The 23,169-nt window shown below is 40.5% G+C and overlaps 1 protein-coding gene across 5 annotated transcripts in view; it reads left to right on the top strand.

Annotated features, from left to right (window-relative positions):
* PDE4D (phosphodiesterase 4D) overlaps positions 1-18,292 on the top strand; it is a 578,516-nt gene extending 560,224 nt beyond the window's left edge. For all 5 annotated transcript variants that reach the window (XM_060092912.1, XM_060092913.1, XM_060092916.1 and 2 more), the window contains 9 exons: positions 18-111; positions 1,479-1,651; positions 2,679-2,777; positions 3,613-3,777; positions 4,808-4,907; positions 10,548-10,702; positions 11,902-12,024; positions 12,512-12,694; positions 13,410-18,292. In XM_060092912.1, coding sequence (XP_059948895.1) covers positions 18-111; positions 1,479-1,651; positions 2,679-2,777; positions 3,613-3,777; positions 4,808-4,907; positions 10,548-10,702; positions 11,902-12,024; positions 12,512-12,694; positions 13,410-13,826 — 1,509 coding nt within the window. In that variant the 3' untranslated portion in view covers positions 13,827-18,292. The remainder of the gene's footprint in view (positions 1-17; positions 112-1,478; positions 1,652-2,678; positions 2,778-3,612; positions 3,778-4,807; positions 4,908-10,547; positions 10,703-11,901; positions 12,025-12,511; positions 12,695-13,409) is intronic.
* Positions 18,293-23,169: the final 4,877 nt, after the last annotated feature.

Here is a 23,169-nt window from a genome sequence, read left to right as displayed (position 1 = left end):
ATCTTTCTGTTTTTCAGTTTAAAAGGATGCTTAATCGAGAGCTCACCCATCTCTCTGAAATGAGTCGGTCTGGAAATCAAGTGTCAGAGTATATATCAAACACATTCTTAGGTGAGAATAACAATTTAAATGCAATTTTTTAAAGTTTTTTTGCATTGTTTGTTTTTGGAAGCAGACTGGGGTGCAAACTTATTTTGGAAATAAGAGTTAGGAATTCCATTTTTTTCATTCATCATATTAATAATTTGAGCCTCTAAGCTTTAGAGCCTAAGGTGACAAAGTATGTTTTTTATCTTTTTGTTTTATTCAGGACTTCAGGGATTCTCTGAATTAAAGTTGTATATTGCCCGTTTTTCGAAAGTACTCAACTGTAAAATGTATTTTATAGAGAGATCTATTCATGCATTCAAGAAATTCTTGTTAAATGCCAGTCATTGCTGGGCACTAGGTATTTAATGATCAATTAGAAATGGTCCCTAAACTCAATGAGTTGATAGTCTAATGGGCACCATGCCTGGTAGACTGGAGACAGATAAATATAACACAATAGCTAAAAAAAGCTTGCTGATAATAGCTGACAGTATGGTGTGCTGGGACACCACTACCCCACCCTCCATCCACAGAAAGAAAATGCAGTAAGGGAAAACCAATAACTTGAACACATCCTTGATCTGAATTTACTTTCAAAACAAAACTGTCATAATAGCTAATTAGCACATTCACTAAACAGACATTTATTGAACATACACTCTGTGCAAGGACAAGTTAAAGGAGCTCACTGTCTTGAAATAGTGAATGAGTGTACTGAGACATCTGATGTCTTATTTGAAAACAACAATTAGCTTTTGTGAACCTGATATTTAGTTATCAGTTAATATTGGAGGTACTCTGTGCTCCCCATAAAACCTTATTGCATTATTCCCCCATCTCACTATCGTATAGAAAATGTAAACTAGCAGTAGCAATCTAAGTCCTTCACATATGCTGTGTATGCTCCCACAGAATGACCCATTTCAATAAGCTATTAGGTTCACACAGTGCTGTTTTTATATTTGTGCACAAAGTTTCTGCCATTTCAAAGTAGGTATTGAAACTGGAGTTCTTAATTGGCAAGAGCAGTGTTCTCACCACTAAGTGAATTTTAAATAAGGATGAAATCGATGAGCAGTGGAAATAACCAGTGTCTTTTGCCTTTTCCAAGTCTGCTATCGTGTTTTTCAAAAGACATAATCACTGAATACATTTGATGTTAATCATTTTTCAGTGGAATTTATTTGCTTAATTTTGTGTTTGAGAGTATCAAATTAAGTCCACATCAAATTATAAATACTCAACTTCTTTAAAAGGAGTTTTACTTGGAAATATTTCCTAGAATATATACTGATCAATTAAAATCCGCCATTATGCATGTTATAATAAAAAAAAAAACCCAGGTAGAATTAATAGTAAATGAAGATTTTTTTTTTTTAATTTTTAAGATAAGCAACATGAAGTGGAAATTCCTTCTCCAACTCAGAAGGAAAAGGAGAAAAAGAAAAGGCCAATGTCTCAGATCAGTGGGGTCAAGAAATTGATGCACAGCTCCAGTTTGACTAATTCAAGCATCCCAAGGTTTGGGGTCAAAACTGAACAAGAAGACATCCTTGCCAAGGTAAGACAATTTCAAGTATCCTGATCAGAAATATGCAGTGAACTTTGATACCTTCTCTTTTAAATAAATGGAAAAGTTTATTAATTCATGGGAGGTTTTTTTTTGGAAGATGGGAAAGCCCTTTATAAAGCTTTTTCTAAATCAATTGGGTTTTATTAATATGTGGATTTAGACAGGCAGTTTGGTGTTTTGTTTTTTTTTTCTTTTTGTGGTACGTGGGCCTCTCACTGTTGTGGCCTCTCCCGTTGTGGAGCACAGGCTCCGGACGTGCAGGCTCAGGGGCCATGGCTCACTGGCTCACGGGCCCAGCTGCTCCGCGGTATGTGGGATCTTCCCAGACCGGGGCACGAACCCATGTCCCCTGCATCAGCAGGCGGACTCTCAACCACTGCGCCACCAGGGAAGCCTGGTGTTCTTTATTTTTGCATCTATATTTGTTTCTTTGACCTTAAACAATTAAAAAGTCTTTTAGGAGAATAGTTAAGGTTTTTGAGAGTAGGTTTTAACTATTGGAGAAATACTTTGAGATCGATATTTCAAGTATGTAAATATGTTTTATTGTCAGAGACATAAGGTTAAGCAGCACCATTCAGTTTCTAGTATGCTTAAGCGGATTTGCCTAAAGTTTGCCTGTACTTACATGGTGCATCATTACATTTAAAATGATTTTTTTTAATTTAATGATCTTTTCATTGAAGTCAATAATTTTTTTGTTTGTTTGTTTGTTTGTTTGTTTGTTTTCTTTTTTGCGGTATGCGGGCCTCTCACTGTTGTGGCCTCTCCCGTTGCGGAGCACAGGCTCCGGATGCGCAGGGCCAGCGGCCATGGCTCACGGGCCCAGCCGCTCCGCGGCATATGGGATCCTCCCAGATCGGGGCACGAACCCGTATCCCCTGCATCGGCAGGCGGACTCTCAACCACTGCGCCACCAGGGAGGCCCTGAAGTCAATAATTTTTAAATGATTGTGTTCATTGTTTCATGTTCTACTTCTGCAATCAGATTTGTTCTATCTTTCGTTAACCCCAGGAACTAGAAGATGTGAACAAATGGGGTCTTCATGTTTTCAGAATAGCAGAGTTGTCTGGGAACCGGCCTTTGACTGTTATCATGCACACCATTTTTCAGGTAATGAATTAAGTTCTATCACCTCTCTTTTATTTGGTGACATAACGTCCAGTCCGTGAATTGTGCATGCATTTTATCTTCTTCACTACTTACCCTCTTATACTTATTTTGATACTTTTTTCAAAATAAGGATACAGAAAGGTTAGCATATGGGTAAAACACAAATCAATTGTGTTATTTTTTCCATTGAAGAAAAAGATGTGATGTGGGCAAATTAAAGCAATTCATTAAAATAATAGTTTAAAAATCATCCACGTGATCCTGACTTGCATAGAGAATGGAGTGCTAACTTTACAAATTGAATAAGCCCTTTGCTGACTAATCTTAGTATGTAATTTCTTCAGCCACTGTCTTGTGGACTGCTCTCTTCTTCACATCAGTTTCTCATTCTTGTCAAGTTTTTGCCCCAGTTCAGTGTTAGGATTTATATGAGACATTGCAGCTATAGATACCCTGGGACTTGGAAGGGCAGCTCCAACCCTCGAGAGGATATTGTGTCTCACTTGTTTTGATCAATGGTGTTGGACTGAAGCTGCCTTCAGGATCCCGGGACACAGATACTTTGATAGTTGGCAGCTCATTCCTGACACCATATAACTTGAGAAAAGCATTGCTGGGCTCCAGAAGGACAACTCGACTCTGGTTTTGTCCCTGAGGTCCCTGGATCATCCCAAGGGTTTTCATTGTCCTCACTAGACGTTGAGAGAGTGCTACTCCCATTACTGGGTTATCCATAGGCAACACTGGGGGTGATCTGTTGTTGCTGTTGTTAACATACTGTATGGAAAATCTTTTCTATAAGGACAAACTGTTAAGAGAATTTCTTCTCCCGCAGGAACGGGATTTATTAAAAACATTTAAAATTCCAGTGGACACTTTAATTACATACCTAATGACCCTGGAAGATCATTACCACGCTGATGTGGCCTACCACAATAATATTCACGCTGCAGACGTCGTCCAGTCAACACACGTGCTGTTATCTACACCTGCTTTGGAGGTAAACCTGCTTTCTAAACCTTTGAAAACACTAAGTTGCCACTCATAATGGTTTCTTCAACTTTTCTACTGAAGGGTGCACAGGGCAAACAATAATCGACTTCACTAGAAATAGTATTGAGTTATGGGGGCGAAATGTCATTGCGGTAAATAAACAGTTGAGTCTTCGATGAATTTTGTCTGTGATAATTAATCAAAGATTTAGGGATTCACGTGTTTTATGATACTGCTTCTTTGAAATGATCTAGTGGACATTCCACAAAGCAAATCTGGCTTCCTCAGTTTTCAGTTAGTGTGGGGTTTTTTGAGAATTTAGCGTGAGGACTTTTTCATTTATAGTTCAAAGATTATTTTATAAAATATCAATACTAGCAATGCATTGGTATTTTTCACAGAACTTATTAGAAGGAAACACATCTTTAATGTTACCAGATCCTATGAAGTTGTTCCATTAAATGTTTAGGAAAGCAATTTGATTTCCTTCATTGTCTGGGAGAGTGATTCTCTTGGCTAATATATTTTATAGTTCGGATTGTTTCATTATAAAACTGTGTTAATACGTCATCGTTTGAGTGAGGGGTTCTCAGCTGGGGGTGATTTCCCCTTTTACTCGTACTCCTCCCTTCCCCCAGGGACATTTGGCAAATATGTGGAGACATTTTTAGCTGTCACAACTCGGGGGTACATGCTGCTGGCATCTCATGGGTAGAGGCCAGGGATCCTACTAAAAATCCTGTAATTCACGGGATGGCCTCCCATAACGAACAGTTATCCGGCCCCGAATGTCAGTTTTGCTGAGATTGAGAGTCCCTGTTTAGAATGGAAGAAAAGAAAATAATTGCTCATGTCATTAATTTTATGCACATTTTCAGAATATCCTTAAACATCATCTTAAATACTTCTAAAATAAGCTATTATTTTCTATAAAAAAATTGTAGACGCTCCTTTTTTAATATTTAAAAAAATATAACCAATGGAAAAGGTTTGATCGTGAGTTATAATAAAATCAGATATTGTCTGGATTTTTTCAGGCTGTGTTTACAGATTTAGAGATTCTTGCAGCAATTTTTGCCAGTGCAATACATGATGTAGATCATCCTGGTGTGTCCAATCAGTTTCTGATCAATACAAGTAAGTAAAGCATACTTATTCTTGCAGAAAAAATTTTCCTTTGTACATTTTAGAATGACTGAGAGTCTTTATAAACTTGGGGTGTTTCCAGAGCCATAATGTTCTCTTGAGATGTGCAGATAGGCGTTTCAGTGATAGCATATGTTAATGTAGTGTAGCTCTAAAAATTATTTTCATATCCCACGAGGCATATGATGTTTGAAAACCATGCATTCCAGTACTTCTCTAGAAATAATTTATTACCATATTAGTAGACAACGGCAATCAAAAGTGAAAGTTTGCCGAAAGATGTAGATAGTTAGATTGCCCCTAAAGTTTCCAATAAAAGAAGTTATCAGAATAAATGTTAAATTCGTCATTTTCTGTAGGTTGTCATTTAATCCTCTCCAGAGGCTGTAACTCCTTTTTCCCTCTCCACCACCATGCCCTGCCCTGTCCTTTCCTTTTTATTTTATTTTTTTATTAGAAATTTCTCCCTTTTTTATATTTCTTTCTTTCTTTATTTATTTATTTGAATTCTCCACGCAGCATGCAGGATCTTAGTTCCCTGACCAGGGATTGAACCCCTGCCCCCTACCAGTGGAAGCGTGGTGTCTTAACCCCTGGACCGCCAGAGTTGTCCCCGTTTTTTCCTTTTTAAATCTCCTGCTGAGGGCAGTAGGAACTTCTCTTTTGACTGACTCTCTCTTTTTATTTACTATTTTTAACCATTAATGTTTTCTCACTGGTGACATTTCATAAAATGCCATCCCTGAATGTGGAAATATAAAGAATAGCAGACTGTTCAGCGTCTGACACCTCTGACACAGCTGCATAGAAAACCTCCGTAGGGGATGTTAGTGGTGCTTGAGCTAGGCCTTTGCAAGAGGTTAAGCTTTACAGAAATTCTCTTCTTTCTGTACCTGAAGTTAACTGGTAAACAATTTACGTGTACCATTCATTATTAAATTCCCTCACACCACGGTAGAGTAACATTACAAAGTCAGTTTTATATGTGAAAAAATAATGTTCAACGTTGTTAATGTTTTTTTCATATCTGTTAAGAGTTTGCCTCTCCTTTTTGCCACGAGTCGTGGATAACAGTCTCCTCGTGCCCCATAGCAATCTAGCTCTAGTAGCATCTCTGCCTTCACCATTCATTCACAACACAGCCAGATTTAAAGGGAGAATTTAAGTATTAGCCTTGTTTTGAGAGATTTAACTCAGATCTTTTGGATTATTTACCTATTTGTATATTTTTAATAGCCTCTGTAACATATGCACATAATAGCCCTGTAACAAAATGTACTTTACTAACTCACTCATGTATAGGAGGATTGAAAGTCATGGATTTCCAAAAATGTGTGGATAGTCAGTACATTTTAGAAGTCTGGTTTATGAACTTATTTATCTAGGATTAGACAGGGTAACATTTCATGTTTCAGCCACCTTATGAGAACCTATAATGGGGTGCTTTTAGGAGTCACCAAGACATTACTGTATATATTGACACATAAATATTAATATACATTAGAGGCAGCTACATGAGTTTGCATTGTATCATTGGTTAGGGTCAACTGTGCCCTTTCTGTAAAGAACAGGAAGGTCATATAGTAAAAGGTACACTGCCAATTTCTTATTATCCTGGCTTGATTCATTTTTTTGATTCTTATGTATGTCTTGATATGTTCTTAATTTTATAGATTTTTAACAGATACATATAAATTTTGTTTTAATTTTTGCCATTAAGAAAGGTATGCATTTTTTCTTTAAATTAATAATACCAAAATCAGACCTATGTGTTTTCTTTGCATCCTATTATGTATAATATTGTATGTTCCCATATTATAACATTAGAATTAAGAATAGAGAACAAATTAAAACAACTGATAATAAAGTCACTGTCTTCCAAGTACTCTGATAAATTTTTCAAGAAAAATGAGGACCAACTCTATTATTCTTTCTTGTGGACCCTCTAAGGGCAAATGGGCTTAGGCTGGCATCAGAGTACCCTTGGAGTCTGCAGTTTAAGCTAGCAAGGCCTCAGTCCACAGATGAATCTGATGCCCTTTAAAGTTTGAGAGCCACTGAGAATAGATGATGGAGACATGTAGCAGGTAATTATGCATACAGAACAGTGACCAAGGGTGTCTGTTTAAGGTCATTTTGCTGATGACCTGCCTGAGGTAGAAGGATATCTGACCATGTTTCTGGAAGTATTTGTTATTCAGTGATGTTGTGCAGATCTCCTTTCCGTGGGGCCTCAGCAACACAGGGTAGTCAACAGCTTTGGATTGCTGATGTTTTCTTGACGGTGGGGTGTGATGAGGCTGTGTTATACCTGAAAGAATAAATGAGCATCATCACCTGGTAGATGAAAGTTATCCCAGGGTTGATCAGAGCCCCAGGGCATTATGAGAATTACTGCCTTAGTTAGCTGTTAACTAGGGATCAAGCCAGCAATCATTTTATTTCAGGACTCAGAAGAGGCTTAGTAGCCAGTAACACAAGTAAGTTTCAGCTTCACAGCATACTCTAAGGGAGTCCCTCTAATAACTTGCAAACTTGTAATAAACAGCCTTATGAAATACCCTATCAGAATTATGCGATTATTTTTAGCTTACAGTAAACCCTTTTTTATAGACGTTAAACTTGTGCTTTCTCTTTCTCTTGGGGATTGTTTGAGCATCAGTGTCTCAGGCTAGCACACTCTCGGCTCTTAGCCTGGAGCTGGTGCTGCCAACCTGTCCAAAGGCAAAGGCTGAATCTGTGTTTCTCGTAATAAAGACTTGGAATCATCAGATCAGACTTCCTGTAGATGGGAGGTCACCTGTCCTATTTTAAGGGAGGCTGCATGGCTCGCCGTGGTGGAGGGGCACTGGGGCTCACCTGGCGGATTCCCAGGCCAGAGACGCCTCTGCTTCTTAGTTGTGGTGACAGTTTTCATTAATCATTCCGCCTGTATTAGTTTTTTGGTTTTTTTTTTTTTTTTTTTTTTTTTTTTTTGCGGTACGCGGGCCTCTCACTGTTGTGGCCTCTCCCGTTGTGGAACACAGGCTCAGCAGCCATGGCTCACGGGCCCAGCTGCTCTGCGGCATGTGGGATCTTCCTGGCCCGGGGCACGAACCCGTGTCCCCTGCATCGGCAGGCGGACTCTCAACCACTGCGCCACCAGGGAAGCCCTGTATTAGTTTTAGGCACCAAATGATTTGCTGTTAATGACACGTACACTCCTTGTAAACATGCTGCAGGTTTTGAGTCAGTTAAGCTTTTATACCTGATGTAGGGGAATGGGGGACTCTGAATAGGATGTAAAGAAGTGGAAATTCCAGGCGAGAAGCTGCATAAGTCTTTTTCAAGGACAGTACTACGTAAATAAATCCATAAAATGTAAATAGCATCATGAAATATTGAATAGAACACGTTAGGGGATATTTATCTTAAAAAAGGCATTTCACATAACAGCATTATTTTCTGAAACAGTGAAGCAGCGTCAGAACATACATAGAAGTAAATTTTACTTGGAAAACGAATACTTTCTGTTTATCGCAAAGATGCCTGGGTTTGGGGGGCAAAGATCCCCTCACACATTTGAACACATTAGTCGTGTTCAAAGCGTATGACTTTTGAGGTTCAAGAGCAGAGACGTTTCACTGTATGAAGGTGGAGCTGGACCTAGCGACAGTACACACACTTTATTGCACTGATTGCATTTTTTTGTTTTTTTTTTTTCTTTTTGCGGTATGCGGGCTTCTCACTGCTGTGGCCTCTCCCGTTGCGGAGCACAGGCTCCGGACGCGCAGGCCCAGCGGCCATGGCTCACGGGCCCAGCCGCTCCGCGGCATATGGGATCTTCCCGGACCGGGGCACGAACCCGTGTCCCCTGCATCGGCAGGCGGACTCTCAACCACTGCGCCACCAGGGAGGCCCCTGATTGCATTTTAAAATAAGCTTTCCACGGCTATATTTGTAGCTTATAAATAGAATGTTATTTTTCAGTATAAACCTAAAATCATAGGATTTCAGTCAAAATATTCTTGAACCCCTCCCGTCCTCCTTAGCTGCTTTAAAATAGTAATTGAGGGCTTCCCTGGTGGCGCAGTGGTTGAGAATCTGCCTGCTAATGCAGGGGACACGGGTTCGAGCCCTGGTCTGGGAGGATCCCACATGCTGCGGAGCAACTAGGCTCGTGAGCCACAACTACTGAGCCTGCGCGTCTGTGCTCCACAACAAGAGAGGCCGCGATAGTGAGAGGCCCGTGCACTGCGATGAAGAGTGGCCCCCGCTTGCCACAACCAGGAAAGCCCTCGCACAGAAACGAAGACCCAACGCAGCAAAAATAAATAAGTTAATTAATAAACTCCTACCCCCAACATCTTAAAAAAAAAGTCATTGAATAGTATTGGATATTTCTTTTTTTTTTTTTTTAATTTTTTTTTTATTTATTTTATTTATGACTGTGTTGGGTCTTCGTTTCTGTGCGAGGGCTTTCTCTAGTTGCGGCAAGTGGGGTCCACTCCTCATCGCGGTGCGCGGGCCTCTCACTATCACGGCCTCTCTTGTTGTGGAGCATAGGCTCCAGACGCGCAGGCTCAGTAATTGTGGCTCACGGGGCCAGTTGCTCCGCGGCATGTGGGATCCTCCCAGACCAGGGCTCGAACCCGTGTCCCCTGCATTGGCAGGCAGATTCTCAACCACTGCGCCACCAGGGAAACCCGTTGGATATTTCTTTATTAGAAAAGAATATATATTTTCCACACATGAGTCAGAAGAAAGATCAAATACATATGCTCTTAGTCTTTACAGTGACTTAAGTGGCAACAGAATGAAGCACCAGTCAATTTTTTTTTAATGACTACCTTATAGGTCTGAGTCTGCTATTTATAGGAACTAGGAAAGAAGCAGGGTTTGTCACTGCCTAAAATAGTTCCAGGACAATTGTGGGGGAATGGCAGAATCTTCACTCTGGAGAAATGTAGGCAGCTAAACACCCATCTCTGTGTGAAGCCCTGAGCCTACAGCTGGGACGGGCAATATACATGTGTATAGTGACTGCCAAGATACTTGGAAAAGGAAATGGAAAAATGAATAAAGCTTTGCCTTTCAAAGCTATACTATGAACAAAATAAGCACAAGCTTGAACAGATCTGATATTGTTCATGTGTTCCAAGCTGTTCTTGTACCTTCTCAGAGTACAAATAATCCTAAGTCACATGATCTTTACATTATATACAGTGTTGGGTGAGGTGGTCCACAGTTGTCAGGAATACAACATTTTATGCTCTGGACATGTTGTTGTAAATGTTAGGGATAATGTCTTCTTCTGCTGAGCTTACGGAGCTGCCTCTGGCAGATCCGGAGAGGAGGTTCAAGGTAATCTGGCCTAACTCTTCTTTCCCTTTATAACGGAGGAAGCTGAAGCCACAGAGTGAACTGACTTGCCGTGTGCCAAGAGCATTAGAATACACTCCCAAGATTCCAGGGATCTTTCTGTGGCCACATTAACTAGCAGACTTTCTTCTAGGTGTTGTCATGTAATGGGAATGCAAGCAGAGACGTTTAGGGGAAATTGCTTCCTAAACCCAAAATATCTCAGAATATGAAGCATAAGATAAACTTAGCATAAATGGCTTTGCTAACCTTCTGTCTCTTTCTTTCAAGACTCTGAACTTGCCTTGATGTACAATGATTCTTCTGTCCTGGAGAACCATCATTTGGCCGTGGGCTTTAAGTTGCTTCAGGAAGAAAACTGTGACATTTTCCAGAATTTGACCAAAAAGCAAAGACAATCATTAAGGAAGATGGTCATTGATATTGTAAGTAACTGATAAAAGCAAAAAGAGAACTTTGATGCATGGTGTTTAAAAAAAAAAAGAATGAGATGACTATCCGGGAAAGTATCATGTATATTTCAAGATAATGCTGCCTTTTTTGTCCCAGAGGCTGGCCCTGCTGCTGGCAATGATGCTCTACTGCTAACAGTCTGGGGCTAAGAATAATGCCAGCTTACCCTCCTTCGAGGTTTATTTTCTGAACTCCTACAGTCTGGTGGCAGACAGAGATGACTAACAAAAGCACAGGGAGCTGGCTAAAAAATGGATTCTTTTCCATTCAAAAACTGGAAAAAAATCTCTGTCAGCAGAAGTGTCATGTAGAAACATCCATGACATTAGTCTTTTCCCTATGCATGTTTTTCACAGTGATTATGAGACACAGGAATATCTCTGGTTGTCAAAACCTTAATCTGTTAAGCTTTGTACATACAAAGAAAGGCAGGGATTATCTGGTTTGGATAAGCAGAAAATTGACCAGAATATTGTTTCTGAAGTACTCCGTGAGCAGCCTTGACTCACTCCATCATAGCCCAGTAACCACTTCCTAGCACAAGGAATAGAAAAACTTCAAAACGTGCGATGATGTCTTATCTATGGAAAGATCCCTTTCTAGCACCATGAAAGTGGCTTCCAGTGCCTACGGTTTCTGTATATTGCACACATGTATCTGGGCTTCCAGGGAAAGTGATAGCAAAGGGGAGAAGACTCTGCCCCAAGCAGTAGTAAAGGATTCTCCCACACACAGCTATTAGACAACAGAGGGGTTCTCCATTTCTTCTCACGTTCTCCATGATATTTTTATGTGCAAATTCTGACATTTTTCCCCTGGACGTTTTTTACTTATGAAAATACTCTTTGTCGGGACTTCCCTGGCTGTCCAGTGGTTAAGACTTCACACTTTCATTACAGGGCACACGGGTTCGATCCCTGGTCAGGGAACTAAGATCCCACATGCCAAGAGGTGTGGCTAAGAAAAAGAAAAGAAATATCTCTACTGTATAGCACGGAGAACTCTACTCTCAATGATCCATAATGACCTGTATGGGAAAAGAATCTAAAAAAAAGAGTGGATATATGTATATGTATAACTGATTTACTTTGCTGTACATGTGAAACTAACACAACATTGTAAATCAACTATACTGCAATAAAAAATTTTTTTAAATACTCTGTCTTTTAAGGTACTTGCAACAGACATGTCAAAGCACATGAATCTACTGGCTGATTTGAAAACTATGGTTGAAACTAAGAAAGTGACAAGTTCTGGAGTTCTTCTTCTTGATAATTATTCTGATAGGATTCAGGTAAAGCATTCGAATTTGCTGTGTCTGAGTGTGTGTGTGTGTGTGTGTGTACATGTGTCTGTGTGTCTAGTTTAGATAAGATTTATGTCTCCTTTTTTCCAACTTATAATTTTAGTAGCTATAAGCAGGATTTTTATCCAAATTCTTAATCTTGCGAATTAACCAGATAAAATCCTGTTGGCCTTTTCAAGTGGAAATGCGTTAAAAAAAAAAAAAAGCTAACATCCTACAAAACCAGCCACTTAAGCAGCTCTGAGTTTAATCAACCATGCACATGAACAGTTTCTCTTATGATACTTAGATGTGGTAGAAGTGGCATAATTTGGGACTATTAATACAGGTGTGAACTTCACACAGACACACCATGGTCGAGCTGTCTGGAACTACTCTTACACTACATGTATTTTTAAGTGTCACAGTCATCTGATGTGAATTTCTAGTAAAAAAGGAGCAGGTGCTAAATAGAGAAGGCATTGATCTGTTTTAGGTCCTTCAGAACATGGTGCATTGTGCTGACCTGAGCAACCCAACCAAGCCTCTCCAGCTATACCGCCAGTGGACGGACCGCATCATGGAGGAGTTCTTCCGCCAAGGGGACCGAGAGAGGGAGCGGGGCATGGAGATAAGCCCCATGTGTGACAAGCACAATGCCTCCGTGGAAAAATCACAGGTGATGCCTTAAGCATAAAGCTTTCAGAGAGAACACAACTACACAGAACATTTGGTTACGCCGTATGCATGTCACACAGTATTTTATTGGGTTTTCTTAATTACTTTCTTTGGTCAAGCTCAATGTCCACCTTAGTGTTTGTAAGCCAAAAAATTCTTTGATTCTTAGAATTTATATTCATATAGTCATATATACATTCATAGGACAGTATATTCATTCATCGTGACTATATGTATATAGTATATTCATATGTGTAGAATTATTTCAGCTATCTCAATTCGTAAGTGAATAAAGTTATATGAATCCATATAGAGTACATGGCATTATTTCAGCTCTGTGGATTTACCTATGAATGGGCTATTCTAAAATAAAGTCCCAGCCTCAAGCCAAGTCCTGCCATGTAAACAACTGGAGGTTTTTTTACATCACAAACAGACTCTTGGACTCAGAGTTCGAGAAGCTAGTTTTTACCAGCTAGTAACAACATTTTTTTATTGGTCTGCTACCTAAAATAGCGACTGTTTTACCAAACTAAGGTTAGTAGTCTTCAGTTCAGTGTTCTATTTGCAGAGCATATTATATTTTATATATTTTTCTGTAAATTCTATATATCATATATAAAAATTTAATTCAACATATTAGATACATTTGAGGGGGCTCGTTAACCTTTTCCATTGTTTCTTAGTCCCAATCGGATTTTTTTTTTTTTAATCAGGTGGGCTTCATAGACTACATTGTTCATCCTCTCTGGGAGACGTGGGCAGACCTGGTCCATCCTGACGCCCAGGACATTTTGGACACTTTGGAGGACAATCGTGAGTGGTACCAGAGCACGATTCCTCAGAGCCCCTCCCCGGCGCCGGAAGACCAGGAGGAGGGCCGGCAGGGTCAAACCGAGAAGTTCCAGTTTGAACTGACCTTAGAGGAGGACGGCGAGTCAGACACCGAAAAGGACAGTGGGAGTCAAGTGGAAGAAGACACTAGCTGCAGTGACTCCAAGACGCTCTGCACTCAAGACTCGGAGTCCACCGAAATCCCCCTGGACGAGCAGGTGGAAGAGGAAGCCGTGGGAGAGGAGGAGGAGAGCCAGCCCGAGGCCTGTGCCATCGGAGATCACTCGCCCGACACATAACAGGGCAGAGACTTCCATGCCTTTTGTTTGTGTTTTTTGTTTTTTTTAAGTAGAAACATTGTTTCCAAAGTGCATGTCACATGCCACAACTACGGTCACACCTCACTGTCATCTGCCAGGACGTTTGCGGAACAAAACTGACCTTGACGACTCAGTCTAGCGCTCAGGAATATCATCACCAGTTTTTTCACCTCCATGTCATCAGAACGAGGGGGACATCTTCACGAAAGGCAGTGTCCGAAGATTGCAGCTCAGTCGAGCTGAAGAAGCAGAGAAAATCAACTCCAAAGTGTTTTCTGAGGAGTGTGGCTCATCAGGCAGCCCAAAAGTTTAGATGATTTGGGGGTTCTTTTCCTTTTTGTTTGTTCACAATATTTTCAGCAGAAAGAAGGCATTACATGGACGGAGAGAAGCAACAAGTGGGTCAGGAACAGGACACATTGTGAAGCTGTTACCAGGAAGAAGATGAGCCACAGAAATTGCATAATTTTCTAATTTCAAGTCTTCCTGATACCTGACTGAATAGTGTGGTTCAGTGAGCTGCACTGACCTCTACATTTTGTATGATATGTAAAACAGATTTTTTGTAGAGCTTACTTTTATTATTAAATGTATTGAGGTATTATATTTAAAAAACTACGTTCAGAACTTCATCTGCCACTGGTTATTTTTTTTCTAAGGAGTAACTTGCAAGTTTTCAGTACAAATCTGTGCTACACTGGATAAACCTAATTTACAAATTTTACTTGCACCTTAGACTTCATAGCAATTAACTGATTTGTAGTGACCCATTGTTTTCTATACCAATGACTTCCATATTTTAAAAACAAAAATTGACTTTATGTTGCAGGAAACCCTTTTCGTAGGTCTTCGTTTACCGGCTTTTCGTTTCACTCTTTTCAGACACGCAGAGTTGCTCCCCTCTTACATTTCTCTTCACCGTGTGCAAAGTGAATACTTGTTCCATAATACTTTGATGTGCATTCTGTCTAATGTGTCTCAAGCCTCATGGACACTCAGTCATCAGTTGGTGTTGTCTGAAGCAGGTGAGAGATATATAAATACCCAGTAGCTAAAATGGTCAGTCGTTTTTAGATATTTTCCTACTTAGTGTCTTCTGAGAACACTTTGCTGTGGTGATAGACCCTCATTTCACAAGTGCATGTCTCTGTAATAACCCACACATTTCATGCTCGTTTTTGTTTTCACAGTCATAGTAAGAACTTTTCCACCTTGTGCTGCTTCATTATCCGTGTGTGTTTGAACCTCTGTCCACATTCACTGTGTGGGGTCTTATCAGATATATCACCACCATGCTGACTGATGCAAAGAACAGGTAGTCAAGTTAGAGTTAGCATTCTTTTCTGCCATGAGGTCATATATAAGGACTAGCTTTTACTTTTGATTTACGAAGAAACGTTAACAGCTAGCTAGGTAATTTTTTAACAATATTAGCAGAATATATTAACGAAGACCAGTACAATGAATGCTCTTTTGTTTCTCTGATTTCACCATGGGATTAAGAACTGTATGAGGAATATTCCTGAGAAGTGATTTTAAGTGTAGCAATGACTCTTCCTTAAAGGACAGCCATGTAACACGTAGCGCTTGATTTATCAGTTATCATTGATCCATAAGTATGTCTTGTGGAGAAGAACTTCTTTAAATACACTGACAGAAAGAAGTTGATGATGCCCCTGGCACCAGAGATTTGGCAGTATAATGCCGTTTTAAAATACTGGGCTGGGTAAGAAGATTCTGCATAAGTCAAACATTAGAGATCACTGTTGGCTAAATTTAGCATCAAGAAATGTACTACAATTTTAGAGATTGATTCCCAGTATTTACCTTCAAATGGCATCTTGGGGCATTTATTTAGTTTGGACTTCCTTCCCGCTTCAGCTCTTAATAAAGTGTTTACCTTCTCTGTGAAGAGTTTGGAGCCTGAATAATCATTTTTTAGAGTGATATCCAAGAACCCAAGTAGAGGATAAAGGAGTATCAGACCAAATGGAAAATAAGTAAAACACTAAATAAAATTGTAACCCTGAAAAACATTTATATTGGAGATGTCAAAAGAAGCCATCTGAGGACTAATCACTAAGTCAGCAGCCAGGGAAATGACCCAAGCTGAAGATTCTATTTTACTCCCCTGAGATCCACTGATGCTTAGAAATTTGGATAGAAAAATTATGTAGCTCCGATCTTTCACACAGAGCACAGGATGGGAATTGACCAATTAATTATCAGATTTCCACCCTCCTTCCCCTGTAAAACCCAGACTTTCAAAGAAAGTCTTATGTTTGGCAAGTGGTTTCACAAGAATATTTGGAAACTTGTTTCCATTTTAATTTTATTTGTCCCTGATGGAGGTTTAGAGGAAAAGGCAAAGAATCTGGTGTTTCTTCCTTTCTCCAAAATATTCTCATTCCCTCCCCCCCCTAATGCTTGGTATTTCCCCCACAGAGTGCCTAGAATCTTAATGAAAAAAAAAAAATTAAAACAGCAATATGTCACAAAAAAATCCAGACCTGAAAAGATTTATATAACTGCACTAAAAAAGAGAGGCTTTTTTTTTTTTCAATTTGTTGGGTTTTAGTGGTCACATGTTGTAAAGATATCCACTGATGGACAATCAGATTGTAGAAGAGACATAATATCCAAAAGACAGGGACTAGTGCACTATACAATCTACTTCTCCTCTCCCTTCTCTTTCGCCAAAGTGTGCTTCAGAATTATGCACTGCTTTAAAAAGAATATCCTTTTACAAGTGACTTTACGTTTCCTAAAATGCCATAAGAAAATGCAATATCTGGGTACTGTATGGGGAAGAAAATGTCCAAGTTTGCATAAAACCAGTACATTTCAGCTTGCAAGTTACTAAACACAATAATGCTGTTTTAATTTTCTTTTACATCACTTAAAATTCACAAGAAAATAATGTAGATAGAACAAATTGCAGACAAGGAAAAAAAACTTGAATGAAGTGGATTTTACAGAAAGCTTTATGATACTCTTTGAATGCATTATTTATTTTTTGTGCCATGCATTTTTTTCTCACCAAATGACCTTACCGGTAATACAGTCTTGTTTGTCTGTTTACAACCATGTATTTATTGTAATGTACATACTGTAATGTTAATTGTAAATTATCAGTTCTTATTAAAACATCATCCCGCAATGGGATGGTGTTGATATATTTGGAAACTCTTGGTGAGAGAATGAATGGTGTGTATACATACTCCTTGTACATTTTCTTTTCTTCTATAAAATAGTCTTGTCACCTTAGAGCTTGTTTATGGAAGATTCAAGAAAACTATAAAATACATAAAGGTATATAAAATTAAGAAAACATAGCTGCAGGTCTTTGGTCCCAGGGCTGTGCCTTAACTTTAATCAATATTTTCTTCTGTTTTGCTGCATTTGAAAGTTAGGTAACAGTGGGGCTAGGGCTGGGCATTTTACATCTGAGCTTTGAATCTGTTGGATTTCTGGCAACAGCTGGATTTTACAGAAACACGGACAACCTCTGGAGCATTCTGAGACCCTTTTGAGAGACAAGCCCTTAAGTACTTTTTGCCATGAAGCAGCATGGCATATACGATGGTGATTTTTCCCTATCAGATACTAACTGAGCTCTTTAGTTAGTTACATTTGATTTTTATTTTCAAACACTACTGGAAAGATATATTCTTGTCCAGTGATTATAAAAAGTCTTTTTGGCTTCTAGAGTACATGGGCAAATGAATTTGATTTGAAACTAGAGCCGTAGGTCGTGTGTGTTAGTAATTTATTCCTTGGCTTCCTGTCATGCTAAGGAAATATATAATATGAAAAAGCTCATTTTTTTAACCCTTCAACTAAGATGAACCAAATTTCCTTATGTATGTAAATCCATATATTTAAACACAAAGTTTTATATGATGCCAATTCACACGGCATAATGGATTCCTCATTCTCTAGAATCTGTTTCAGCAAAACTTACATTGCTTTAGAATTTTTAAATTCAACCTTGCACAGCTCCTAAAAGCTATGAAAAATTCCCAGTGGCCCAGCCCTCAGGATGTGTGACTTAGTGAAAGGAGAGATTCTTTTTCTAGAAAAAATGAGCCTCCTTTTATTTTCTTTCTTTTTTTTTTTCTTTCTTTCTTCTTTTTTTTTTTTTTTTTTTTTTTTTTTTTTGACACAAACTGTAGATTTTAGCAGCCCTGGCCCAAAGGAATTTGATTACTTTTGTTTTAAACAGTACAACGGGGACACTATAATTACAAAAAAAAAAACATCCTTACTGATTTTAGTTGTTTTTAATTTGATTTCTTTGGATATGTTTTCAGAGTGGTAAATTGTGTGTGAGCATTACAAATGATGATTCTTTTAGTGGTTTCTTAGCCTCTCTTACGGCCCATGGGGATAGTACTGTACATCAATACCTTCATATGAAATTTTTATATGCAATGGAAATAAAAGCATGGGTTGATTCTGCCTATTTATGACTCGATCTTTTACAAATAGAAGGTTATTCATTTTGTAGTTCAGTCAGCACAGGTTTCCGAGGGCCATGAAGATTGTTAAGGCGGAATAGAGGAGGATAGTGACGTCATACATTACTATTGATATTCACAGTCCAATGAAACCAAATTATGTAGATTAATCTTGCTACAGAAAAAAAATGCCAAAATTATGTAAATGGCCTACAACATTAAGCACAGTGTTTTGTAAACAACCTTGGGAAGGAGACTTCTCTCATTGAGTATTCTGGCATACTGAAAGCTATTCAGATACTCCACAGTTATTTGTTGGGTCCCTACTCTGCAGACTACAAGGTTGTAAGGATTCAGCAGGGAACAAGACCTAATTTCTGCTTTTGTGAGCTTACGGTCTAGAAGAGACAAAGGTATTAAACCATCCCATACACAGCATTGTAAGTGTCCTCAGTACAGCAAAGAAGCTCAGGTGCTGCAATTGAGCAGGAACCTGACCTTGGTCTCTTCTGGAGGGCCAGAGAAGGCTTTCTTCAGGAAGCAATTTGGGGCTGAGCTCTGAAGGATCATGAGAGGTAACTTGGCAAAAAGGAAGAGCTGACACAAAGAGGAGGAGGATCCAGACAGAGAAAACATTTGCAAAAGTCCTGAGGTGCGAATGAGCTCCAGACCTCTGGAGGAATGGAAGGAAAACTCCTGTTCCAACGCTCTTTACTCCCTCACCCTGCTTTCTTTCCTCTATAACACTTACCACAAATTGACATATGCATCTGCTTGTTTATTGTCTGTCTGTCCCACCAGAGCATAGCTTCATAAGACTAGAGTCTTTGCTCACCGGTGTATCCCTCACACCTAAAAAGATGCCTGGTACACAGTAGGTGTTTAATATTTGTTGAATAGGGACTTCCCTGGTGGTGCAGTGGTTAAGAATCTGCCTGCCAATGCAGGGGACATGGGTTCGAGCCCTGGTCCGGGAAGATCCCACATGCCGTGGAGCAACGAAGCCTGTGCACCACAACTACTGAGCCTGCGCTCTACAGCCCGCGAGCCACAACTACTGAAGCCTGCACGCCTAGAGCCCGTGCTCCGCAACAAGAGAAGCCACCACAATGCGAAGTGCATGCACTGCAACGAAGAGTAGCCCCCGCTCACTGCAACTAGAGAAAGCCTATGCACAGCAACAAAGACCCAACACAGCCAAATAAATAATACTTGTTGAATATAGCCACCAAACTGATATTGGATTCAATCTGGTGATCCAGACATTAGGGTTGATACCATAAAAATATTCCAGTTGTTTTTTTATTTTTGAGCTTGTCAAGATCCTGGATAAAGAGAGGTTACCGTTTTCTACCCTGTTACTAACTAAAGATTCTGCCTCTTCCTCACAATTTCTCCTTTTTTTCCCTGAATGGCAGAAAATCCGTTTTCATGATGAGGAGAGTAAAGAAATCAGCAAAAGTTTAATCCCTAGATCGTAACTAGAATAAGTTAATTCAATAGAAAGACTGTGCTTAGCCTCTTCACCATTTCCTCCCAACACCACAGAGAACGACAGAGACTAGAGCCTAAAGGTGACCAAATCATCCCATCCAGGAAGGCTTGAGTAAGCCCAAGTCCCCTTCCTCAGCTTACGTCCCCAAAGTGAGACTCTGGGACAAAGGAACCAGCTGCCTTCTTTTCCCCACTCGTCCCCCCATGCTGATTTAGGCCAATTTGGGTGTGCTGAGCCCACCTGAGTTTAGGTCTTTGACTGGAAACATCTCAGGTACACAGCTTTGAACCCACAACAGTAAAACATCCCACAGAAGAAAAGAAAACCATCTTCCCTGTCACCAGAGAGCACCACCCCCAGCAGGGATGCACTTACTTACAGAGCCTTGTTTTAGTGGAATTCCACCTGTGCATTCCCAGCTTTCTGATTTGGGGGCTGTTTCTTTCGTAGCTATTCTCATATCTCCAAATAGGCAATGTCAGACTCAGTGTAATGGGTATAAATCTCAGCCCATTCACTCAAGTGTGCAGGATACCCTGCTTGCTTTATTTACATCAATTAACATGGGCTTTACGTCCCCATCCTACTAGTCTTGGGAGTTTCCATCTCGGTCTTTATTAGCACATCCCCTCTCCCTCCCAACATAAAAGTGCTCTCACCTGCAGCCGAGCAGAAACACCACTCCTGGGTGTTGTCAAGGCTGCAGTGGTTCCTTACAGTTTCTGGGCTTTTTGCTTCCTTCTCATGCACGTAGTGCCCGCTGAGGCTGGGAACCCCGGTTTGGGGGTCCTACATCCTTACGCCCACCACGGATGCAAAGGATACCACTCTCCCAAGATCCAGAGCCACTCCGCAAGATAGTCCAAAAAAAAGACAGACCTAGACAATTCCTCTGAGAGCTGGCCACGGTCAGTAGGACCCAAGCCGCAAATGAAGTACATCCCATTTCCTGTCTGGCCCTATATGAGCTGCAAACGGAGTGCAATCCACATTTGTGTCGGGCCGTATTTTGGGGCCCCCAACTGGAGGGTTGAGCTGCCTGCACAAGTAAGAACTGACAACCTGTGTGCCCCAGGCAGGCAGAAAGTCACGCCAAGTTGGCAGGATGCAAAATGAGACAAACAAGGAGGTAACGGCTGTTCCTGGGAGAGAAAGGATCCACAACCGAGGGCTCAGGCTTCGGAAAGGAAGGGAAAACTTGAAAATTTACCTTTCTCAACGGGGCGCTACAGAGATCCAAGCGAGCTGACGCTGGTAAGAATTCTCACCCTTCCTTGGCTTCTGCTGGTTTTCCTAGGAGCCCATCTGCAGGCGCCAGAGTGAGCAAGGTTTCAAGTAGAGAGTGTAGCCCTGTGTCTGTGTGAACTTGACAAGACTTTTCACTAATTGGAATGTTAGCTTCTCCTGGGCTGTTGAAGGGAATAACTGATAACAGCTGACTGGAGAATATTTGCGCGTCTGGTCAACCCTGGGAGGGGCCCTCTTTCGAGGGTAGATATGGGGGCATTTGAGTTGGAGTGGAAGGATTTGACGAAACCTTTTCTCCGGTGTCCTAAGTGAATGCCAGTGAGGTGATTTGTTTTGCCGATGGACCCCAGGAGGGTGCAACGGGGGAGGCCCAGGTGTTCCAGGTTTCTAGCTTTAAAGCTGTTGCAGCTGTAAGGTAGCTGACTTAGTGGGCTTTTAGTGACGGCCTTGGGGTCTCTTCAGAGTGGAAAAGCAATTCATTGCAGGCTTAGTGAGTACTCAGGTAACGGAGCATACAGGCGTCAGTGGGAATCACCTCTTTGTTCTTTAATTTTTCATTAGCCTTTTACAATGAATCTTTCAATGATGCTTTTTTGGAATCTTGAAGCTTTTGGAGGCTTCTGCATGCCAATTAAAATAGATAGCCCATTCTGTTCATTGGTTTCAGGTGCACTTCTTAAATGAACGATCTTGCCTAATTGGAAAGTTCCCATGATGGCCATTGTAATTCTAGGTTGTCTTAATAAGATTTTGCCGTTTTTGTAGATATCTATGGCTTCCTGGACCACAGTTCTTAGACTTAAAATAAGCAGGTGTGCTGGGAGGTGGCACACTCAGGTCTTTGAAACTTGAGGATCCCGTTACTTTAGTTAAGCCTTGGGCCTCTGGGAGACAAATTAATACCTAAGGGGGATGTGCTGTTGGGCTAGGGCTTTTGTGGTGTTTCAAAAAACTCGCCAAAAACTGTTTAAAAACGATGAAAGAAGATAATTTGGGTGGTATGAATGGAGAACTGCCAAAGGGGGCAGAAAGCAAGGAGCTTTTATAGGTTAAAGAATAAAGAACAAGGAAGAGACAAATAGAAAATATCTGCTTGGCTGGGGACAAATACTCAACCTTGTTTGGGGCAAGAAGCCAGAGGCGGCCTGGTGTTTGGGGATTGGCTGACTGGATACACTGTGTTTCTGATCAAGAGGAGTATTTACAGGAACACAAAAGTTATGTAAGTTTTGGTTTGTGGATGTGGCATCTCAGGCAGGAGCCGCTCCATCTTGGGCCTAGAAATTTATTTCAACAGTATTTTGTACATATCCCTAGATTAGATATGTACATACCCCTCACTAGATTATGAGATTTTGCAGAAAATGTGCTCATGTGGTCAGGCTAGTAAAGATTTAAGTCAAGACATCAATATTTGCCTGTTCCTTCTCCTCTAATACCAGCACTCCTCAAATGTGGTCCTTGCACTGACATCAGAGTCAACTAGATTCTTTTTAGAAATGTGCATGATCAAGCCCCAACTCAGATCTTGGGAATAAGAATCCCTAGGGGTGGGTCCCAGAATCTGTCTTTTAACCAGTCGTCCTGTTATTCCTATGGGCCATAAAGTTTGAGAAACTCTGTTCCAGACTTCTTGGAGTTGTTTTTTCCTCTTTCGGTTTTGCAGAAAAGCAGAATAATCTCAACCCCCTTTCTAATTCACTGCATTTACTCAAAGGGATGCATGTTACAGCAGGAGTTTCAACAGGTGTCATGGTGACAGCTAATGGTGATTGGAGGAACGGTAGAAACACATGTTTAACCAGCCAGTTTCCATCAAGCAGGAATAGTAAAGCCAGCTATTGGCTCTCTTCAGTAGCCGAGGAGACCTCAGGTTGGCTGTTACCATCACGACAGTTATTGACCTCATTACGGGTTCTGGACCCAATTTCAATGTGGAGGGTTGGAGTGGGTTCTTCATACCGACAAGGAATTCGCTTACACCAGCTGGGGGTCCTACAATTCAACTTAATTCTGGCACTATCCACCTGGAGATAGTATTGGATTCCACAGGGCTACAGGACTCAGTACTAGAAGACACCCACCCTCACCCCTCCATCCCCACCTCCTCCACTTCAGA

Source organism: Mesoplodon densirostris, chromosome 3 (genome assembly GCF_025265405.1).
Source record: "Mesoplodon densirostris isolate mMesDen1 chromosome 3, mMesDen1 primary haplotype, whole genome shotgun sequence".
Classification (NCBI taxonomy): domain Eukaryota; kingdom Metazoa; phylum Chordata; class Mammalia; order Artiodactyla; family Ziphiidae; genus Mesoplodon; species Mesoplodon densirostris.
Note: the sequence above shows the minus strand (reverse complement) of the source record. Positions and strands in the feature narration are given on the sequence as shown.